Here is a 24,544-nt window from a genome sequence, read left to right on the forward strand (position 1 = left end):
AAAATTTTAAACTAGATTTCTCTTTCCTTAGCATTTAGCACAATGTCTGGAACCCAATAAGTACCTTCTTGTATGTTGATTTTTAAAAAATCTTCCTTCCCCATTTCTTTCTCTTAATTTTTTTTTGTTTAATGACTCTTTTCCCCCATTCCCCATTTTTCTCCTTGCTCCCTCTTTCTTTTTAAAGGAGTGGCCTAAAAATAATTGATTCAAATTGTTATTAAATACTATGTTCCATTTGTAAAAAAAAAAAAAAAGTAGAGACAGGGCCTGGACCTGTAACTGTATTGTATAGGGAGTTAGTAAATGAGTAACTCATTCTACCAATGCAGGTTGGCATCTGCAATTTATAACCTTGACTAGCGGTCACATAGCCGTTATGTGTCAGAGGCAGGACTCCAACCCATGCCTTCTGGTTTTGTGGCCTACTCTCAATCTACTTTATCACAACATCTTTCACTTTGTGAACTAAATATAAAATTCTCCAGTGTGAAGCCCCACCCCCATTCAAAGATTTAGGAATCCGGGCAATTATAATAGTCACAGATATAGTGGGGCTATTTCCACATTACAACTTCACTTAGCAAAGGACTCCTCTCAACTTGAGGTAGCTTTGGCCAGATGTCGCTATAGACAAAGGTTCAAGCAGATGTATTAGAAAGGTTTCCTTTGTGGATTTCTAAAGCTTTAAACACGCCCATAGTCCTTTGCAAGATTCTATTTGTGGATGAAAACAACCAGGAATTCTAACATCAAGGAGACAGATGTTTGGAGTGTCTGCTAATACAAACCCTCCCCAAGAGAGAGGAAGGTGAGATGGGAATCTAGGAACATTTCACTTCATTAAAGAATTGACTGATGCTTAGATCTAAATAAATGGATAACGATTTAGCTTTCAATGTCCTTCCCTCCATCTTTACTATGTGGGTGTTGAAAGGCCTGGCTTTTGCTCTATAGATTCTGCTCAGTGAGGAGTGATTCAATTGCATGCTGCCAGGGGAACGAGGGTCATCTCCCCACCACAAATTCTTTGGGGACTGGTGCTGGCCAGAGAAGTGCACATCTTATCCTCCTAAGAAAGGTAGCCCCATGCCATTGTCAACCCTACTGCCATCCATTGTGATCTCTTCTGCAGCCAAGGCTGTTACATAAAGCATCCCTATGCTCCGCTGATATTTTTTAGGCTTCAAAGAACTATTGAAAATTAGTTCAGGCAAGTATTTTCTAATATAATGGATGCCTTTCATAACAGGAAAAAAATAACTAGTCATTCTATTTGTATTTAGAGGCACTTTGAAGTGAGGTTTGTTGAATATGTCCTACAATGTAGAGGTTTAACAAGTGTTTGATGAATAATGATATATTTAATACTCTACAATGATGCCTCAGTTCATAAACTCCTTTGGAAATAAAACTCTCTTTCATAAGTATTTTTGGCACTAAGGATACTGACCAAGACACTGGTCCTTTTATTGCTGCTTCAAAGACAGCAGCAGTGATTGAGAAAGAAATAGCAGAAGCATTTTCTGAGATACAAGTAATGTGTATCATAGAAAGAGAACTGAATTTAGAGTGACATAAACCAAGTTTCAGTCCTGGCTCTGCTATGTAACCTTGGAACAAGTTATTCCCCTTCTTATCCCTCCCTTAATCTTGGTTTCTTTATTTATAAAGGTAATATGCAGTGGAAAAACAGTGTAGGCTAAATCCTTGTACTGATAAGCCCTGGTGTCCAGTACCAAGTGGCCACTGCACTTCCACTGCACTTCCAGCCCAATGAGAGAGGGAGGTCCAGTCTCCAAAAATAAAGTTAACACATATGACACCAATTGTCTTGCAAGATTATTATAAGGATCAAATGAGCTCTTGGGTGAAAGTGTTTTGTAAACCCTAAATCCAATAAGAATTAAAATTTTTTATCATTGTTGTTATTTTTATTATTAGCCTCTCTACTTGAACCAAGGGCCCAGCTGAGGGAAAGGTCATGCTCTGAGGACTCTCACATGGATCATTGTCATATTTGGTTTCCCACAGCGAGGAGCTTTCCTAAAAAATAACAGGGGACGCCAGAAGACTATAAAGTCTAAGAAGCCACAGGCCTTGTGACCATGGTGGGTGGGGTTAGTACCTTCCTCTGCTGACTATGGAAGGGAAGAATGCTCAAGGAGAGAGCTCTCATCCTGATTCTCAGCCCCAAACCTGCTATAGTGGTTTTACCTCTGATGGCAAAGTTTCTGAAGCATGCTACTGCAATGCATTTTCTTTAATGCATAGAGGTATTTTTTATACTTTCAATTTGGCCTTTGGGTCTTTCATTTAACAAATATTTATTGAGTGACTAGTATATATAAACAGTCTCTCCTAGGTGCTATGGGAGACACAAAGATATTTTTGTTTCTCCCTTATTGTGGTGAATGCTTTCAGTTGACAATCAATGCTATCAACCTAGACTCCAAAGTAAATGAGATATGGTTGTAACTGTGGTCTTGGTTAAGTTGCTTCAACTCTTTGAGTTGCAGGTTTCACATTTGAAAAGTGAGGCCCTTGAGCTAAATGTCATCTAAGACTCTCTCAAGATATGCATCTACAATTGGACATTTGCTTAAATGCTGACATTCTGTGGTTCTAACTCATATTCTATGATTCTATAATTTGAGAACAGACACCTGACAAATGAGTAGGGGTCAGATATGAATTCCAAATCTCCTGTCATTGGAAAGTTGCATAAAATATGAGATCTTAGCCTCATATTTTATCTCTTGATTCTCCATATAGTGTCCTTTGTCTCACTGCTTCAAAAAAAAAAAAAAGAGAGAGAGAGATGCCAAGGATTGAACTGAGGGCCTTTTAATACTATTTTGCATTTATGTATCATGTTATGGTTGTGAAGTTATATATCTATATCTATACATAAAATTTCATTGGAACCTTGCAATTTTGCTGATGCAGGAGATGTAAATATTAATATCACCATTTTACAGGTGGGAAAATTGAGACTAAGAGAGGAGAGGTGACACTCAGTGTTACACAGCTGTAAGTGGCAGAATCAGAACTTAACCTTGGTCCTTTGGTTCAAAGTACAGGACTCTTTCAACAGACACACACTGCCTCAAAATTCTCTATTTCTATCTTTATCTATATTTAGATATAACTTTAAGGGACCATGGAGTTTCAAAATCCAAAAGCTTGGTCTCTAAAAGTATTACTTTAACCCTTTTACCCACAAACATGGGATTACTTGGCATGGAAGAGACTATCAATTTACTTCCCTCCCTCTCCCTTTTTTCTCCCTTCCCTTCTCCTTTCACATTTTGCTGAAAGGGGGAGAAAAATTATTTCATGTGTGAAAAACTGATAAAATAAAAGTTTTATTGACACATTGTTCTGAGGACCAGATAATTACTTCAGCTTGGACTAGTCTCCTCTACTGCCCCATCTAGTCTGAGATGGAGAACAAGAAGGAGAAGACTCACTTTTTGTTGTGAAAACAGGCTTAATTAGCTGGCTTAGAACAACATTTGGCATATAATAAAAATTTAATAAATGCTTATTGACTAACCCACTGATTGGCTGACTTGACTATACAAAACCCTGTTGAGTGAAGATAGGGCTGGGCTTGTTTGCATTGGCCAGAAAGCCAACCTCATGAGTTTTGCTATGACTTCTATTTTGCTGTTACAAGAGTCTGTGAGCTGATTGGATGAGGAAAACTCCTGTTGAATACAGGAGCTGGCTGATCTTTACTGCATTGTCCAGAAGGCCAACTTGAAGAGCTTTATACTTTTCTGGCTTAGGGTAACTGCTTGTCACTTTCATAGCATAATCCTTCCTCAGCACCTTTTTAAATTCAACTATGAGTTAAAAGAAGTAGTCGTTGCTTCGCCAGTTCAACAGCAGTAGAGGAACAGATTTGCTCCTCAGGTAACAGGTAAGGACCAAAAGCGAAACAGCTGTAAGTAAAGTGGCTTTGTTCCTGAAGGAGTCAATGATATTCAAGCCTGTAGTCCAGAGTTATGAATTTTTCCAAGCACATGTATTTCCTCATTCATGTGCCTCCCTTCATGGCATCTATGAGTGTCCAGGTTTATGTGTGTTCCTACCTTCCTTCATGTACATTGTACTCTGTACATTGGTGGGAAAGTGTGACCCAAATGTATGGGTGCACTGTGATGTTAAAATTCTTGTTTTTACCTTATCATTAAGGACATGTTTCGTGGCAATAGTATCATGGTAGCTGATATTATATAAATAGGAAACTCACTTGTAGGAACTGTGGAGCTAGAATGTTTAGTAGGAGTACGTACTCCCACAAAAGGGTTAACCCTAGAACAGTAAAACCGTGAGTCATAGTTGTGCGGTGGTGGTGGCATTTGCCTGAGGACCTCAGATGTAATGGTGTGAAGGCAGGTTGAGATGAGTAAGCCAGCCTAGAGAGTAAGAGCAATAGCCACATGTCATGAAGGAGCTTCATACGAGTACTATGTTGATGCAATTGGAGCTTTCTTTGAAACTTGAGAAGGCACTGCCTGATCTTTGACAACCTTGAAAGAGTTACTATGAGCACGAACCAGCCAGTATCCTCTGGTGTCGGTGGATAAAGATTTCCATTTGAAATACAGCCTAATCAAGTAACACTGACTACGCATACTATATGCCCATAATAGATCAAAACAAAATTAACCAGTTCTCCTCAAATTATTAAAATGCTCCTTCTGATTCAGTTGGTATATCAAGAGCTGAACATTTCTCAACAGGCCACATTTTGTGCGATCTCATTTGTGCTGTAAATGTTCTGGGAAAGAGTAGCCTTCCATCTTGTGCAGTTGGCCGGAAATGAAAGAGGAGGGTACAAAATATGCCCTTCCTGCCTCAGTTTCCTAATTTCTAAAATGTGGGAGTTCAACTAGATTATCTCAAAGGTCCCTTCTAACTCTTAAATCTGAAGACTTCTGAAATTTCTTCCAAACTCTATGGTTTTATAAAAGACATTTTCAGGAAAATTCAATAGGACTTAGTAACTGACAAGAAGGCTAAAGGTGTAGGATGAATCACAGATGACAAGGAGAATTGGTGCTGCAAGTTACAATCAAGTTTATGACAAGCAAACTGGGAAGCTGAAGTGTTTCTGAGGAACGGACAATTGGTTCAGTTTTGTGAATTGTAGATGACAGAAACAAAAGCAGAAAATCAAGTGCTGGAAATTTGAGTAATGCCCACACTTTGCATGAAGCAGAAGGGAAGAGGCATAAATTCAATTCGCTTCGATGAATATGTCCTAAGCACACTGAAAGGATATGTAGGATAGCAAATAAAAAGCTAGACTGTGAGGCCAATACCCAGAGTTCAAGTCTTACTTCCCGTTGATTATGTGATAATTTAATCCTTCAAAAGATATAGGAATCAACAACTGGAAATTTATTCTGGATCTGATTCTCTTGAAAAAAAGAAGGACCTGGAAACTGAGATGGAAAAGATGGGCACCCCACTGGGAAGAAACCACTACATCCAGAGAGAATTTGGGCATAATCTGAGATGTATCCTAGATTTGCGGAAAGCCGATTTTAAGGGCTCCTATCTTTAGGAAAGATAAGTAAAGGCCCATGGACTAAAATGCTAATGAGGAAGTCTATTCAGGAGTGATGAGAGATGTTCAAAAATGAAGCTCTGAAGACAGGGAAACAATCCAGTAAGAAAGAAAAATAATTTTTTTTGGAAGATATTGATATGGCTGCATAAGTCACTCACAAGCTAACTTAAATTTTAAAAAGAAAGAAATATGTAGAAGATGTAAACAAGGCAAATAAAAAGAAGATCAATTTAAGATCATGATATGATCCTATAAAAATGGTGTTATGAATACTGAAGTTCAGGATTAGTTGAGACTGGCAGATGACGTTAAGGAAAAGGAAAAAATGTTGTTTTTTTTCTCCCCAAAAGACAAATTGAGAGAAAAAAATGATCAAACAAATGATAGGCCATGGGGTGTGGTTGGACTGTTAAATCTCCAGTAGGATCATTTACACCTCAGAAATAGGTTATTGCTACAAAGCAAGGCTTGATTTATTGTTTTGTTGATTGTTAAGACTTCAGAAAACATCAATAATGAAGATTAGACTTACACGTCTAATGCCTGTTGTGCAGGTATTCCCCCACCCCCAGCTCCATTATTAATTATTTACCATTATACTTCTGAAAAGACCCTTTAAAGTGACTGTGGCTATGATAACTGACAATGGTGAGAAGGAAGAGCTGTCTAAATTTCTATTCTGTTTTGTCTTCTCTGTAAGGGAGAGTTACTTCTACACTGGACAGGGCAGAATGAAGAAAAATAACAGGGATTTGGAACCTAAGATAAGTAAAGAGATAAAAAGCACTGATCTGCCCTTGAATGTAAGTGACCTGGTCTGGATGAGTCATATACAAAAAGAACTGGTTGATGTTATCACTAATCCAGTGTCCATGATATTTGAAAGATCATGGAAAATGGGAGGGTACTGCAAGATTGGAGAAAGACAAATGTTACCCTGATTGTCAAGACAGGGAAGAGAATAGCTTCTGCAAATTATAGGCCAGTGAGTTTAACTTCGATTCCTGGGAAAATTCTAGAATAAATTATTAAAGAAAGCTCCTTCAACAATAGCTCATGCCACAGCTTTGCAAGCTATAGATTAATCTTATATGCTTAAAAACAAAAGCAAGGGAGAGAGCCAAGACGGTGGAGTAAAAGCAGTGACTTGCTGGAGCTCTCCCCTAGACCCCTCCAAATACCTGTAAAAATGGCTGTAAACTAATTCTAGAGCAACAGAACCCACAAAAATACAGAGTGCAACAAATTTCCAGCCCACAACAGCCTGGATGGTTGATTAGAAAAGTCTATTGCACCAGGCTGGTAGAGGAACACAGTTTGGCCTGGGCATGCAGGCAAAGACCAGGCCTCACTGAACCTGGAACAGGCCTCAGAGGACTGAATCATGGGCAGATGTGGTGGTTTCCACACTTCTCAACACACAAATGCCAAAGACAACTTAGAAAGTCAGTAAGAAAGGTCTGTGACCACAGTGAGAGAGAAGCTTGGTCCCAGCTCCAGTCCTGGCTGCAGCGCCAGGGCGGCTGCTGCTTACAGAGCTTCTGGCCCCACAGACTGAAGGGCAATAGAGTGGCTTATCAGAGGGGGATTGTAGGGATCTCTCTGCTCGTGCTGAGGCAAGATTCTCTTGCTTTGCCTGTGCTTATATCTGGGTCACAGTTCTGGGTGGCAATCCCGGGGTAAGAAGGAGTGCTGGCATGGTGGAGCTTGTAGTGGTGATGAAGAGAGAATCCTCCTCACAGTTCCAAGACAGAAAAGAGTGCTTATGGTCACTCATAGACCAGATCCTAGGCCAGGAAAGGAGTAAACACTTAGCCCTTGACCTTACCACCCTGGAAAAACTGAAAAATTTACAGGTCCCTACAGGTATCTCTGAAAACAGCTGCACAAAAACCCCAAAGCAGACCCCTACCTTAACAAAAAGTTTAAAAATCAAGTAATTGTCTGGGAACATGAGCAAACTGCACAAAGAGTCAGACCGTAGAATCTTTCTTTGTTGACAAAGAAGATCAAAATGTAAAACCAGAAGAAGACAACAAAGTCAAAGCTCCTACATCCAAAAGTCTCCAAAAAAATATGAGTTGGTCAGAGGCCATGGAAGAGCTCAAAAAGAATTTTGAGAAGCAAGTAAGAGAAGTAGTGGAAAACTGGGAAGAGAAATGAGAATGATACAAGACAATCATGAAAAACAAGTCAACAGCTTGCTAAAGGAGGCCCCAAAAAATACTGAAGAAAATAACACCTTAAAAAATAGCCTAACCCAAATGGCAAAAGAGATACAAAAAGCCAATGAGGAGAAGAATGCCTTAAAAAGCAGAATTTGCCAAATAGAAAAGGAAGTCCAAAAGCTCACTAGGTTGGTAGGGCAGAAGCCTTCTAGCACATAGCAGAGATGCTCCATTTGCCCCTGAAGCCAGTAGCATTCCTTACACAGAGACAAGCAAACCAGAGTGCTCAAATGAGGAAGCTCCAGAGTGCTACCTCAATGTTTTGAAGATTCTGACCCTGGGCATGTTGGCAGGAATGCTTAGACTATGATGCCCTGTGGACACCAAAAGTTAAGAGAACTCTGACCTGTGATGCTAGAAAGAGCCTTGAAGGCCACAGCACTTTGAACCTGGTTGATCTAGGGGGAATGAGATAGCTGCCAGCAGTATAAGTATAGACACATCAAGGAAAGTGGAAACCAAAAGTCAGACCCAAGAAACTGAGGTCAGGGCCTATCCAAGAGTGATTTATATGAATAAATAGAAAACACTGAACACTATAAAGAAATGTTATAGTTTCAGAGATGCCCAAGAGATAAACCCAGAAAAATACTACAATAAATATAAGCAAAGCACCAGAAGAAAAAAATACCTTGGCCATGGGGACTATAAGAGAACCCATAAGAAATGAAACAAGAGATACAAAATGAAATTATATGTGAAATAAGAGCTTTTGTTGGAAAGAATTAGAAGGAGAACAGAAGGTGAAATATCTTATTCAAGTGACAGATTCCTTGAAAATTAGATTGGATGAAACAAATCTATGATTCTGTGAGACAACAAGAAATATTAGAACAAAATTAAAAAAAAAAACCTGAAGAAAATGTAAGCTGTTTACTACAAAAAAAAGCAAAAAGAACAAGGAAAGATAATTAATCTTACATATACCTTATATATACTTAATTTGCATTCTCTTTACATTTATTCCTTATATACTTATATATGTATTTGTCTCCCCATTAGAATGTAAACTCCATGAGCACAGAGGTTATTTCTTTTTTGTACACACATCTCCAACAATTAGTACTTTGCAGCCACTGAATAAGTTCTTATTTACTGATTGAGTTAGTGCTAGAAATGTTAGATATAGTAACAGGACAAGAAAAAGAAATTGAGGCAACAAATGTAAGTGAAGAAAAATATCACTTTGCAGATGATATGATGGTCTACAGAAGAACCCTATTGATTCAAATTTTAAAAAATAAATTCAGAAACAGTTAATAACTTCAGTAAAAAATCATCAACTTTTCTGTATCTTACAAACAAAACCCAGCACAGAAAGATAGAAAAATTCCAAAGTAAATATAGCATTTGTATACAACAATTCTCAAAGTGCAGTCTTGGGACCCCTGGGAATCCCCAAGTTTGATCCAAGGTCAAAACTATTTTAATGATACTAAAATATTTTGACTTCTAATATGGTAAATATCAATAGATATAACCCATATAAACAAAAGCTCTGATGAGGTGGGGCTGATAATTTTTAAGAGTATAAAAGGGGTCTGAGACCAAAAAGTTTGAGAATTACTAATGAAAGAGATTAGTGAATCTATTTAGCAACACACACACACACACACACACACACACACGAAACAGAGTATATTAATACAAATACTAAATACTCTTCATAAAAATGAGTACAAACTTAAACAATTAGATAGACTAATTGTCCATGGTTGAGCTATGCCAATATAATAAAAATGATAATACTACTTATATTATTTTACTTATTCAATTTCAAAACTAGCAAAGAGTTATTTTGTTAAGCTAGGAAAAATACTAACAAAAATCATCTAGAGGAAAAAAAGTCAAGAATCTCAAAGAAAACAAGTGGAAAGGAAGTCGGCTTAATCTTAACCAGATCTCAAAATACACTACTAAGTAATAATCGTCAAAGCTATTTGTCACTGGTTTAAAAAAATTAAGAAATAGATTACTGAAATAGATTTAGATACATTATACGGAAGCAAAAGAACATAGCAGAATACTATTCAAAAAAGCCCAAAGACCTCAAATATTGGACAAAGACTCACTATTCACCAAAAACTAAAAGGAAAACTGGAAAGTAGTCTGGCAGAAATGAGATTAAGACCAGCATTCTACACTATGTACAATAAGCTCCAAAATGGATATGTAATGTAGATATAAAAAGTCACCTCATAAGCAAAATAGAGGAGCAGAGAAGAAAATAGTTTTTGTAGCTATGGATAGAAAATCCTTTGACCAAAAGAAGGATGGAAATAATTATAGAAGATAAAATGGATAATTTTGATTACATAAACTGGAAAAGCTTCCCCACAAATAACATTAATGCATTTGGAATTAGAGAAGAAACATTTAACTGAGAAAAAAATATTTGCAGAAAATTTCTCTGATGAAGGTCTGATAAGTAAGTTCTATAAGGAACTGATTCAAGTATATAAGTATGACAGCCATTCCCTACTAGATAAATGGATATGAACAGAGAGTTACCATGGGAAACCCAAGTAGTCATCAACCATACAAAGATATGCTTCAAATCACCTCTAATTTTTAAAGGTGCAAATTAAAATGACTCTGAGTCAACTTGCACTTATCATATTGGCGAAGTCGATTAAAAAGGAAAACGAGAGTTGTTGGAGGGGCTATGGGAAAACAGCTGAATTAATGAACTTTCAGTGGAGTTGTGAATTTGTCTACTGGGGTGGGGAACCTGTGGCCTCGAAGCCACATGTGGCCCTTTGACTGAATCCAAACTTCATAGAACAAACCAATTTGGATTCAGCCAAAGGGCTGCACTTGAAGACCTGTGGGGCCACATGTGTCCTCAAGACCACAGGTTGCTTACCTCTGGGACTTTAGCCATTCTGGAAAGCAATTTGAACTATGCCCCAAAATGCCACTACTAGGTATCTTGAAACTCTTTGAAAGTGAGCAAAGAAGGAGGAAAAAGACTCATGTACAAAAATACTTTTTCCTGTGGCAAAAAATGTACAAAAATTTTTTTTCTATTGGCAAAGAACTGGAAATGAAGGCAATGAACTAGGGAATAGCTGAACAAATTATGGTATATAAATTTAATGGAATATTATTGTATCATAAGAAATGATGAAAGGAATATTTTGAGAGACATCTGATATATGAATTAAAGCAGAGTGAAATGAGCAGAGCCAGAACACTTTATATAGTAGAAACAACACTTGTAAGGAAAACAAAAAACAACTTTGAAAGAACTTAGATAAATTAAAAGCTTACTCACATTTTCAGAGGCTTAATAATGAAGCAGGTAAATCATCTCCCGACAGAGGTGCCAGGAGACATACCTATTTGCACTGATCATGTATGTGGCTTCCTTTTGCTTCACTATGCTTATTAGTTATAAAGATTATGCTCCTCCTTATTTTTTTAAGTTGGAGGAAGGAGCTAGTTGATAATGTTTCCAAAAAAGAAGAAATAAAAGAAAAGAGGGCCACCAAAGCATTTCTAAATGCACAGAAGAGAACAGAAAGAAGGTCAGAGGGAAATATAGACAAACAAATCTATTTTAAAAGAAACATGTTAAATTTATTATACACTTAAAAAACCAAAGGTGTAAATAATAGAAATGTGTAGTTTCAGGTATAATCTCTTCTATTCTACTTTGCATATGAAAATGTTTTTTGAGCATTTATTAAATTTAGAATACAAATGGTATTTTAAAATTTAGTGGGAGACTCTCTAGTTATCTGAGTAATTAACTTTTGTAGAATTCAACAAATATTTATTAAATGCCTCCATGTGTACTGGAGGCAGGTGTGCTGGAGCCTACTCTACCCAGCCTTCAAGACCTCAGTTGTTAAATATTCAGAGTGAGCATTTGCACCTCAGAAATCAGCATTCACTACAAACGAGGGCTTGATTTATTGTTTTGTTGATTGTCTAGACTTAAGAAAAATAATTCAGATTAAACTCCAAAGTGTGTATACATTTTTCCCATTTTAAAAACATTTACTAGCACACCTTGTATTGCTCTATAAACACTGCTCAAGCTCAATGGGAGTGCAGTAGAAGACTGAGGGAATGAAGTCATTTTCAGACTGGAAGCTTGGTGACTGGAGGATGATGATGATGATGATGATGGTGATGATAGGTATTTATATAGAGCTTTAGTGTTTGCAAAGCCCTTTTTATCCATTATCTCATTTGAGCTTCATAACACACCTGAATAAGACTCAATCCTTATCCTTATGGAGACTACAACTTATTAGAAAGCTATTCTTGGATGACACTAGGCTAATAATATTAGGCTAATTAATGAGATGGTGCTTGATTATCTCACATTTTTCTTGCTTTGCATCATATGCCTATGTCTGTATGCTCCTTAGGAGTAATAACTGTAGCTTATACTTTCATAATACTTAAAGCACAGGCTAAGCTGAAGGTAGTGTTCTGTAAGCACTTGTTTATTAATTGATTTCATATGGCTCCCTTCCTTTACTAAGAATCAATTGTTATCAAATCAAAATGAGCAGTTTTGTATGAGGCCTTAAAATCAACTCTAAGGTTGGTTGAACAAACTCACCAAGTCAGTCCTCCTCCCTTTAATGGGTGTACATTACATTTATATTTAAACTTAGTGCTAAATTCCCACGATGGGCATCTAATTAGATGCTAAAATATTTAAATATTTTAAAGTGCAGGAAGATTTGCCTCCAGTTCAAAAAATGTGCTTGAAATAGACAATTTGTATGCAAATGATTATTTTTGCTAAAAAAGTATTACTGCCAAGACAAAGACATTCTCAGCAATCAGTCCAGCTCCTAGGGAGAGGCAGTGATGGGAGTTCTGCTGGTCCAATCTCCTAAGTTGGTATTCCATTCCAGAGGGGAAATGACAACCGTGTGGCTTTCTCTTTAGGATGTTAGAATGAATCCATTATCAGTTCATAGAAATGTCACTAAATCAAAAGGGATCTAAGAAGTAATCTACTTCAATCACTTTATTTTTATAGATAGAGAAACTCATGCCCAGAGTAGAGAAATAATGTCCATCTTGACACAGCAATTATCTTAGTGGCAGAACTGGGACTTGAAACCCAGGTCTCCTGAATTCTGTCACATGGAATGTAAATTAGATTTATTCTGTTTGGCCTCACAGGGCAGAATTAGGAAGAATGGGTTAAGCTGCAGAGGGGGTAGATTTCAGATCTATGTAAGGAAAAGATTTCTAACAACCAGAGATGTCCAGAAGGGAAGTGGGATACCCTAAAAAGTTGTGAGTTCTTCCTATCAGTTGAGGTCTTCAACAGTTTCCATAGTTACCTGGTCATTTTTCACATCTGACTATGTCACTCCAACAAAAAACCTTTCTCAGTCCTACTTTATTTTATTGCCTTCCATCTGAAATTATTCCCAATTTATCCTGTATGTATCTTGTTTGTAGGTAGTTGTTTGCAAATTGTGAGGCCCTTGAGAGTGCATTTTTTTTCTTTGTATTTCCATTGCTGAGCATGGCACATGGTAGGTGATTAAAGGTTTCAATTTGACTAGTTGCCCTACTCAATGAACTTCAGAGGCCTTTATTTCATCTAGGGTCTTTTAATGTACTTCACAGTATGGTCCCAGACTATCCCTTCAGGCTCATTATATATTGTTCCCCTTCCTGTACGCTATAGTACAGTGAGACTGGACTGCTTGCTGTTCCTTTACATAGATGGTCTCCAAATATGGAACATATTCCTTCCTTACCACCACTTTGATGCTTTAATAGTACAACTCAAGTACTGTAAGCTGTAGAAGACTTTTCCTGATTCCTACCTCTACCCAAAGTGTCAGTTCTCTCCCCTTTTTTTTGGAGTTACTTTGTGCATATTTGGTGTTTATTCATCTGTGTACATGTTCAGTTTCCTCCCAGTAGATTATGAACTCCTGGAAGGCTGAGGCCATTTAATTTCCATCTTAATAAATGTTTGTCTTGGGGGCAGCTAGGTGGCACAATGGATAGAGCTCCAGCCTTGGAGTCAGGAGGACCTAAATTCAAATTCGGCCTCAGACACTTGACACTTAACTAGTTGTGTGACCTTGGGCAAGTCACTTAGCCCTGATTGTCTAGCAAAAACAAAACAAAAAAGGTTTGTCTTATTGTATTAGCAGTGAACAAAGAACCCAGGTCTTCTGGTTCCCAGTTTAGGACTTCACCATGCTGCATCTACTAGGTCACAAATTAAGTAATATTGGCTCAAACTAATTGCTTTGGTTGTTAGAAATCTTTTCCTTACATATATCTGAAATCTACCCCCTCTGCAGCTTAACCCATTCCTCCTAATTCTGCCCTCTGAGGACAAACAGAATAAATCTAATTCATATTCCATGTGACAGAAGTCAGGAGACCTGGGGTTCAAGTCCCCTGACTTGTTTTGTCATCCAAAACACTCCCCCAGCTCTCATGATCTCTCATTTCTTATCCTGTTTCCAACATTGTGTTGAAGTAGAAAAAAAGTGATCACTTGGTAACAGAAATGTATTGTTTATTCAGGTATGATGCTGTAGCCAACTAGATCATACAGAAAGCAAAAACTTTACTGCAAGAAGGACTGGAAAGGCCTTGATTTTGAACATAATAGGATTTCTTAACATGATAAGATTTTGTTAAATGATATTTCTTAAATTATTTTCCACGGTAATTATCCAATTAGGATGCAGTGTATCAAGGAGGGGAAACTCAGACCAAAGCCTGCCCTCTTCAACCTTATGCTGCACTAATAGTATTTTAGAGGTGGAAGGGACCACTCATTTTATACATGAGGAAACTACAGAATAGTGGAAAAAATAATGGACTTTGAGCCAGGGAGTCCTGGATTCAAACCCTGCCTCTATATTTGCTATGTGACCCTGGACAAGTCACTGAGCCTCAGTCTTCCCATCCATGAGATAGGGATAACAATACTTGTTATACCTACCTCACAGTGTTGTTGTGAAAATTCAAATGAGCTAATGTCTCTAAAATGCTTTGCAAATATTAAATATACATGTCAGCTATTATGAATAGCTATGGTGATATCATTTTCCCTAACAGAAATTGGTCATTCCAGGCAAGCATGCCTACTTCTGGTTTTTAGAACACACCTAACTCAGAAGTGATGCAGATATACCACTGCCTATATCCAAAAGAGATCATTTATGAGGAAAAGGTCCTATATGCACAAAAATATTTATAGCAGCTCTTTTAGTAAACAAAAAAACCCCCTAGAAAATAAGGGGATATCCTACAATTGAAAAGTAGATAAATAAGTTGTGCAATATGAATGTGATTGGGTGACTATTATACTTTAAGAAATGAGGGAATAGATGATTTCCAAAAGACATGAAAGACATATCAACTGATACAGAGTGAAGCAAGCACTCTAAACAATACTCAGAAGAACAACTTATACTACAATATCAATATTATAAATATAAACACGAACATAAACTGATGAAGAACAAAATGAGCAGAACCAGGATAACAATTTATACAGTAACAACACTGTAAAAACAAACAGCTTTGAAATCTGCGATCAATACTATGACTATCCATGATTCTAGGAGATCAGCTATGAAGCACGCTGTCATTGCAGAGACATGACAGATTTAGGATACAGAATGAGACATATGTGCATTTGTATTTGTATCATTGAGAGAATTTGTTTTGCTAGACTATGTGTGTTATAAGAAATTTGTTTTTATTTTCTTTGGTTTTTTTTTCCCAAAGGGATGGAAGGGAGCATTTCTGTTAATTAAAAAAAAATAGATGCAGCCAAGTGGCACAGTGGATAGAGCACTGAGCTTAGAATCAGAAAGGCTCATTATCATGTGTCCAAATCCAGCCTCAAACACTAACTGCGTGACTCTGGGCAAGTCACTTAACCCTGTTGTTTGCCTCAGTTCCTCATCTGTAAAATAAGCTGGAGAAGGAAATGGTAAACCACTCCAGTATCTTTGCCAAGAGAATCCCAAATGGGGTCACAAAGGATTGGACGTGACTGAAAAAATGACTGAACTGCTACAAATGAAATGTATGCACTCTGCAATGAGGTCACTATATTACTGTTAACTTCTCTATTTCACTTTATTACAGGAGATCTTGTATGAATGGAGACAATTCATAAATATTTGTTGTGTAGAAACCAAATATCAATAAAACTTAAGAAGAAAGAAAGAATGCATCATGATATGGAGGGAAGAACACAGGACTGGGAGTCAGGAGACCTGAATTCTAGTCCTTTCTGTGTCAATTATACAGCTATAAAATCCTGGGCCAATCACTTATTTCAGGATTTCACTTTTCTTGTTTGTGAAGTGAGATAATAATTCATGCCTTATCTCTCTCTCAGGGTTGTTGTATAAGTGGTAAGTGAGATGATACATGTGAAAAAGGTTTAGAACGGATGTGCTATGCTTTTGTTTGGATTTCACATCCCAACCTTTACAAAGAAAATAATCATACATTTCGCTTCTTCTCCCTATACCTCACTGTCTATTCAACTCCTGCTCCTTGTTCAAGACCCAGTTTCAGTTCAGATCCTCCATGAAGCTTCTCCTCACCACCTAGTGCTGCCACTTGCATTGGGTCCTTCTTATTTTGTCTTATACTGTTATTTGACTTTTCACATATTTATGTCTTGTCTCCCTAACTGGAGCAGGAGCTCCTTGATGCTACTCACACATGAAATTTTACCTCCTGTCTCCATGGTTTGCACAGATTTGCCCTCATGCCTGCAAAGAACTTCAGAATCACCTCCACCTCTTAGAATCCCTATTCCCTTCAAAGCTCAGCTCAGGTGCCATTTCCTATGTGAGACTTTTCCTGATTCTCCCAGCTGCTATTATCAACCCTTGTACTACTGCCAAAATTATCTATTTACTTTGTTTATATCTGGGGTCTACTCATATATGTACATGCTGTCCCCACCCAGTAGAATGTAAGCTTCTTGAGGGAAAGAACTGTTTCATTCTTATCTTTGTATCCCCAAAACTTAACACAATGTCACCATAGAACACAGGCTTAATATATATTTGTTGATTGATTGAGGGCAGAGACCAGGTCTGTTTCTTCGCTGAGACTCCCTTAATACCTAACACAATGCCAACTCATGAAATCTCATTTTTCTCAGTGTTGAGTTAAGATAAACGGTTTGATTGTGGGCTATGATGTCAACAGGTGTTGTGAAAACAGCAAGTTTATTTTGTAATGTTGCCATAGCAACTTCCACGGCTATAACCATCCCCAAGGATTTTGGTAATCAATTTATCTTGTTACCAAGGAAACATCAGCTGTCTGTGGTATAATAGGGACAAAAGAGGGACAAAGAGGCAGTAATTGTTTATCTTTTCTCCAAGAGAAAATAGGCAAAAGGTTTTACAGTGAAAAGGTGGCTTACTACCATATCTCCTATTGGAATGACTTCCCTTTCAGGCAATAAGAGCTAGAAATTTAAATAAGGCAAAAAACCCTGCTCTTTAGAGCAATTAAGAAGATGAAATCCTTGTCAGAAGAGCTGGAAATTCTTTCAAAGTTTCAGAACTCTAGGATCCTCTGTTTGACTTGTGAATCATTTAATGCAAACTGGATTTAAATGTTTTGTTTTCAGAGGAAAACAAAACAATTAGGTGATCTCCCCCCCCCCATATTTGTTTCAACCAACTTCGTTTATTGCTAGAGAGACAATTTAAAAATTGCTTAACATTCCAAATGGAACAGGCCATTGATTCTAACCAGCTGTATGATATTGAGTAAGTCCCTTCATTTATTTCAGTTTTCTCCTAACAGAAAAGGCATACCCACACATGTTTTGGGTAGGAAAAGCACTAGATTTGGACCTAGGTTTGAATCCTGACCCTAATACTTACTTCCTAATATGACTTTGTGCACATCATTTCCACTCTTTGGGCTTCAGTTTCCTTATCAGTAAAATGGGGATAACGACAGCACTTAGCTTCCAACGTTGTTGTGAGGATAAAACGAAATATTTGTAAAGCACTTTGCAAACCCTAAAGCTCTACATAAATGCTAGCCATTATCATTATTATTATTGAATGATGGGATCATTTCCAAGGAAGAAGAGCCTAAGTGCACATAGGCAGGCTCATCAGTAAAAAGTTGACCACTGGGTGATAATTTTTTTTTCACCGAAGCATCTGTCAAAGACAATCTACCAAGCCATAGAGGTGTTGTGATCTTTGTTAGTGGAGGAAGTGCCCATACAGAGAAACCATTAATTGTTAGAATACTGAAAGTTCTTACTATGCAAATGACACTGAGGAATATGGATACAAAGAAATATTCAGCATGATCTCTGCCTTAAAAATTCTTCCAATTCTATTCAGAAAAATATGATATGATAGAGCTAATTCAATTAAAAACATTTATCAAGTGCCTATTATGCTCAGAACATTATATGAGAAAAATACCTTGTGGAGAAGGCACCATGATTTCCCCAGTATTACTAGTTTTTAAGATCATTTGTGGAAAAGGAAGCCTCTCATCAGTTAAGCCAACTGTCAAAATGAAAAAGGAAAGGTTGTCTTTCCTTTCTGCTCATAAGTCTCTGAGCAGATTTCCCTGCTCCCCTAGTTAAATAATTAATCTTTCAAATAACAGGGAGATACCCACTGCCTTTCCTCTGAGAGGTGGTGGTAAGGGTGAGGCTGGAATATTTTCACTTTGGATTGTACAGAAACAAATCAAAGCAGAAGGAGCCTGCCTTGCCTTCTCCCTCTTTAAAGACACCGTGCAAATACACTCTAGACCAAGAAGACTCTGATGAAACAACATGCACAGAGCGCAGAAAGGCATGACCGCATGAAACAAAACTGGAGACGCCTGACTCCAGGAGGCTAGGGGAACAAAGAGCTGCCAGTTAATGATATTTACAACAGAGGCTTTTGCCATTGTGACTGTATTTTTGTAAGCTCACCCAGGGACCAAAGGCCACACTAGACACTTGAAGGCTCTGCTTACTCATTGAAAGAAAAGGAGATACAAGAGTGGATGCCCATATATCTCACCTATTTTTCCCTTGCTGGTTCTCTTTTATTAGCATATTACCTCACGAGTATAGAGAGTTTGTTCGGTTTGCGCTGGTTTTCACATTCACTTCATCTTTGCTATAACCCTGTGGGTCAGGGCATGCATTATTACTCATGGTTGGCAGATGGGGAAAGTGAAGATAGAATGATTTCTCTGACTCTAGGGAATGAGAAGAGTGTTGAGAAATGAAGATCTATGTGTATGAATCATGGCTTTAACTCAGGAGTTCTTAATCTGGGGTCCCCGAACTTAAAAAAACCCTGCATTTTAACATATTTGGCCCCTCTTATAATCCCATGTACTCTATTTTACAACATTTAAGAACATTAAGAAGGGCTCCACAGACTTCATCAGACTATCAAAGGAGTCCAGGACACAAAAAGATTGAGGATCCTTTTTTTAACTCACAGAAGTCCTCACCCTTTCCCCTCTTCTCCAAAACTTAATCTTGTTCCCTAACCAGAGACCCCTTCTGGATGGGTGCAAATACAGAGCCCCAGGTGCCTCTTTCTATTTCTTTGTCGCTGTTATTTGTAGTCCATTTTGAGGTGGTCAGGAAAGGGAGGCACAGATATGCACAGTTGTAGGCCCAATGGTCACCCCCACATTCCCCACAGTAGCCCATACCTGACCACTCTCATAGCCCGGAACCTCTCTGCTCTGATCTTACTCCCCCATCTTTGGCCTCTCTTCTGATGAGAGGAAGAGAGAACAAAGAAAAGGAAGGAGTAAAGGTCCTGGACCCAGACTGAGGCTCCCAGCGCTCTGTTGACTGTCTCAAATCCCATCTCTGGACAGAGGAGTTAGGACTGAAGTGATAAGCTAGACAGGTTTGGGGATTTGGATAAGGGCGGTTTCTTTGAAAAGCTTTGATGCCCACTCAGTCGGGGGAGGGGGGAGGGGACAGGAAGAAAGGGGAACAGCACACTAAAACTTGTTCCTTTAGATGCTGCGAAAATAGGGAGGAGACGGGCGTGAAAGGGGGCTCCGGGATCTGTGCGAATGTCCCACTTTCGGGGTTCGGAGAGTATCCTATTACCTGGGCGGCCATAAATGAAAGGTCCATGGTGTGGCTGCTCCTGCTGTGGCTGCTGCCTTCTCTGTTTTCGCCGCCGCCGCCGCCTTCGCTGCTGCCTTCGCTGCTGTTGCTGCTGCTACTGTCACCGCTGCTGCTGCTGCAGCTCCAGCTGCTGGGGTCGGGAGGGGAGGAGTAGGAGGTGGTGGCTGACTTGGCTCTTGCGCCTAGCGATGGCAGCTGTCTCACCAGTCCCCGCAGCTTAGTGGGGTTGGTATGGGGGACCCGTACACCTCTTGGGCTCTGGGCAGCGAGGCTGTTGGCCTGGCAGATATGAGGCTGGGGGTAGTCCTGGAGAAGGCGGGCTGGCTCCCGCCCTACCATGTGACCGCCTCCTACAGAGCTGTTCAGCCCCAGCCTCCGGCTTGGCCCTGGCCAAAAGACAGACTCAGCCCAGCCCAGCTCTGCTGTCCTTCTTTGAAGTCTCCCGGATGCCCTATGAGCAGCCCTCCACGCCCCCATGGCCCCGCCAAGTGTTTCTAGTTCCAGGCCAGAAAACCAAATAGGTCTTAGGGCAAAAGAGACGATACTTTAGGTAACTGATAACACATTCCCATTTATAGAGAAGTAAAATCAAAGCTCTTGACAGTCTGACTCCAAATTACCTTTCTGCTTTCTCTCACTTTCCTACCTGCCCGCTAGGATTACTATAAAATTCATTGTGTTCCATATTCGAGAAATGAGCTTTTTTCCTTCCTAGTTCTTATGTAACACTTTGTAATGTTACTTGCATGTGGATCTTATTGCCCCCTACTATGGTGTATGTTTCATGAGGACTGGCACTGCCACAATCATCTCCAGCACTTATGCTGTCTTGCTCTCAGGTCATTTAGTCCTTTCCAACTCGATGTCCCCATTTTTATGGGATTTTCTTGGCAAAGACACTGGAGTGATTTGCCATTTCCTTCTCCAGAGTCCCCATTTTACAGCTGAGGAAACTGAGGCAAACAAAGGTTAAGTGACTTGCCTAGGCTCACACAGCTAGCAAGTGTCTGAGGCTGGATTTGAATGTAGGTCCTCCTCACTCCAGGCCCAGCATTCTATCCATTGTACCATCTAGCTGCCCCTGGACATAGGAAGCCCTTTATGAATGAATGAATTAAAAAGCACTTATTAGTGCATTAATAAATATTAATGTATGCTAAGCACTGTGCTAAAGTTAAGGATAAAATACAAAGGCAAAGAAATATGGTCTCTGGTTTCAAGTAGCTTACCTTCTAATTGGAGGAGGCTGCACAAATAGAGGGGTGGTGCCCGGGGAGGAGTCAGGGAAAATTGGCAATATAGTGAGTAGAGCAGTAAGGGGGTATACTGAAACAACCTTTCCAGGAAGAAATGGCAGAGTTGGTTTGATCACATAGCTGCAGAACTGAAGAGTGTGTTAACTGAAGAGTGGGGGAACCACAAACTGTTACCAAAGCTTGTGAGAAGAGCACCTGGGAACAGGGAGTGAATTGAAGCATGGTTGAGGTTTGCCTGAAGTAATGGACCAGATGATGTGGTCACCAATTAAGACAGTAGGGCCCCAGGACGGAAGTTCTGGACACAAAAGAGTTAGAACATCTAGAGTATGGTTTCTGGTCCCAGCAGCAAATCTTTCTTGGGTGCTGTTGAGAAGATGGCCTAAGGATGAATTGGGTTGAAATCAGGAGTACTATCCAAGTCTTATTGTTTCAGTCAAACCAGACTACAAGCCATTATTAGAATTCATCAGAAACTTACTTTTCCCCTGAACCCAAAAATGATATAGAAGAAATATATGATATTTAGAATCAGGAGACATAACTTGAGCAGGCATTTCCTTTGGTTTGCTTTAAATAAGGGGGTAGGATTAGATTTGGAAGATTACGTACAACTCTGACCATAACAGGTTCTATGATTCTATGATTTCTTCAAGCACTTGCATTCTGTAGTTCATAATATTCCCTAGATCCTTTTCTTTAAGACTTACTTTAAGTGATACCTCCTCTATGATGTCTCCTCAGGCCTTTCAGATTAAAAATGATTTTCCTTCCTCTATGTTTCCATAGCACTTTGCTTGTACCTTTCCTATGGTCCTACTTACATTTTGCCTTATATTAATAAGTAATTGTGTTAAAATTAAATAAAGACACACCATAAACCAAGATAAGGTCAAAATGGGTACATAATCTATACCTAAAGGGTGATACCATAAGCAAATTAGGAAAGTATGAATAGTTTATCTGTTACATCTATGGATAAGTAAAGAATTTAGGACTAAGGAAAATATAGAGAGCATCACAAAATGTAAAATGGATAATTTTAATGATATAAAATGAAAAAGGTTTTTCACAAATAAAACTAATGCAACCAAAATTATAAGGAAAGCAGAAAAGTGTGAAAAAAATTTGCAACAAGTCCCTGATAAAGGCCTCATTTCTCAAATATGTAGAGAACTGAGTCAAATGTATAAAAATACAAGTCATTCTCCAATTGTTAAATGGTAAAAGAATATGAACAGGTAGTTTTCAGATGGAGAAATCAAAGCTATCTCTAGGCATATAAAATGCTTTAAATCACTATTGATTAGAAAAATGCAAGTTAACCCAACTCTGTCTGAGGTCTCACCTCACACCTATCAGATTGGTTAATATGACAAAAAAGGAAAATGATAAATATTGGCGAGGATGTGGGAAAACTGAGACACTAATGCTCTGTTGGTGGAGTTGTGAACTGATCTAACCATTCTGGAGAACAATTTGGAACTATGCCCGAAGGGCAAACAAACTGTGCATACTAGCAATATGACTGCTAGTTCTATATCTCAAAGACATAAAAAAGAGAAAAGGATCTATTTGTACAAAAATGTTTATAGCAGCTTTTTTGTGGTGGCAAAGAATTAGAAATTGAAGGGATGCTTCTCAATTAAAGAATGGCTAAACAAGCTGTAGTGTATGATTATAATGGAATATTATTGTGCTATAAGAAATGACAAGCAGGACAATTTCAGAAAAACTTGGAAAGACTTCCATAAACTGATGCAGAGTGAAGTGAGAAGAACCAGGAGAACATTTGACACAGTAACAGCAATATTGTAGGATGAAGAACTGTGAATGACTTAGCTGTTCTCAGCAATATAATGAACCAAGACAATCCCAAAAATTTAATGATGAAGCATACTTTCCACCTCCAGAGAAAGAACTGATATTGTTTGAATACAGATTGAAGTGTGCTATTTTTAATTTTCTTCCATTCTTTTTGTTTTATTTTAATCTTCTTGTACAAAATGACTAATATGAAAATGATTTACATAATTGCATGTGTATAACCTATATCACCTATATCTGAATGCTTACTATCTCAGGGAGGGGGGAGGGAAGAAAGGGAGAGAGAGATAGAATTTGGAACTCAAAACTTTTAATAATATTTTTCCCCAGTTACACATCAAGACAATTTTTATTTTTTTAAATGAGGGATTTATTACGCATCGAGTAAAATTTTTAAAGCAGAGGGTGATAATTACAATCTCAGGCAAAGCAATGTAAACACAGATGCAGGTAAAAGGAAAAGAGTAGGAATATTACATTATTCTCAAAGGGACCATAGATAATGAGTCAATATAGATTGTATATATGTATATGTATATATATGCGTATGTGTGTGTGTGCATGTGTGTGCATATATATATATACACACACACATACATATAGACACACACACATACACACATATATGTATACACTGAAGGCATAGAATTTAAATGCCTAAAGAAAAAGTTAATCTAATACAAGGAGAAATAGACAGCAAAACAATTAAAACAATAATAGTTAGGAACTTCAATGTCCCTTTTGAAGGCCTAGAGACTAATGTAACAAAAAATAAATAGGAAAGTTAAAGACTTAAATAGGTTGTTTTAAAAGTTAGATACTATAGAACTCTGGCAATCACTGAACAGAAACTGAAATAGTGCAGTTTTAAACTGCACTAAGACTTCTGGAGCAATATAAATAAATACATACACACAGATATCTAAGTATATACATAGATTTATATATGCAAGTATATGCGTATATATGTACAAATGTGTGTATATATATATACATAGGTGTTTATATGTATGTGTAAATATATCTGCAAACACACGTATATTTTAGTATGCAAGACACTTTTGCAAAAATTGACTATGTACCAGGACATGGTAACCTCCAAACCAATGCAGAAAAGCAGAAATATTAAGAATCCTTTATTGAGAACAGCACAATAAAAATTATAACCAATAAAGAGCTTTTAAAGAAAGAATCTGACAAACCCTGGGAAACTCTGGGCCCACTGAAAGGACTCATATTCAAGTCAGATTCTTATAGATTTTTAAGGTTCTTCAGTCTGTTGACGACAATATTTATATCAAGTACAGGATTTAGCAAATGATAGAAACAGCAAAGGATATTTAAGAACTAAAATTCTCTAAAGTTTTAAGTTAACTATGGGTCCCCAAGTTAATGTTTTTCTTCTGGATCTATTGTTAATAAGATTAGAACCACAAGATTTAAACTAGTTGTCACTGCATGACCATGCTATTGGAAAAGTAATGTTTAAGAGGTTGTACTAAATTGTGTTGAGATCTGTTTT

General features: G+C 38.0%; 1 protein-coding gene across 1 annotated transcript in view; it reads right to left on the reverse strand.

The window, feature by feature from the left end:
* The window catches only part of CUNH14orf132 (chromosome unknown C14orf132 homolog), a 51,935-nt gene extending 31,622 nt beyond the window's left edge, over nucleotides 1-20,313 (reverse strand). The window contains exon 1 of the mRNA XM_021007355.1: nucleotides 19,919-20,313. Within this exon, the coding sequence (XP_020863014.1) occupies nucleotides 19,919-20,278 (360 nt within the window). The 5' untranslated portion in view covers nucleotides 20,279-20,313. The remainder of the gene's footprint in view (nucleotides 1-19,918) is intronic.
* Between the last annotated feature and the right edge of the window lie 4,231 nt (nucleotides 20,314-24,544).

This window comes from Phascolarctos cinereus, unplaced genomic scaffold (genome assembly GCF_003287225.1).
Source record: "Phascolarctos cinereus isolate Bilbo 61053 unplaced genomic scaffold, phaCin_HiC Scaffold_2;HRSCAF=192, whole genome shotgun sequence".
NCBI lineage: Eukaryota > Metazoa > Chordata > Mammalia > Diprotodontia > Phascolarctidae > Phascolarctos > Phascolarctos cinereus.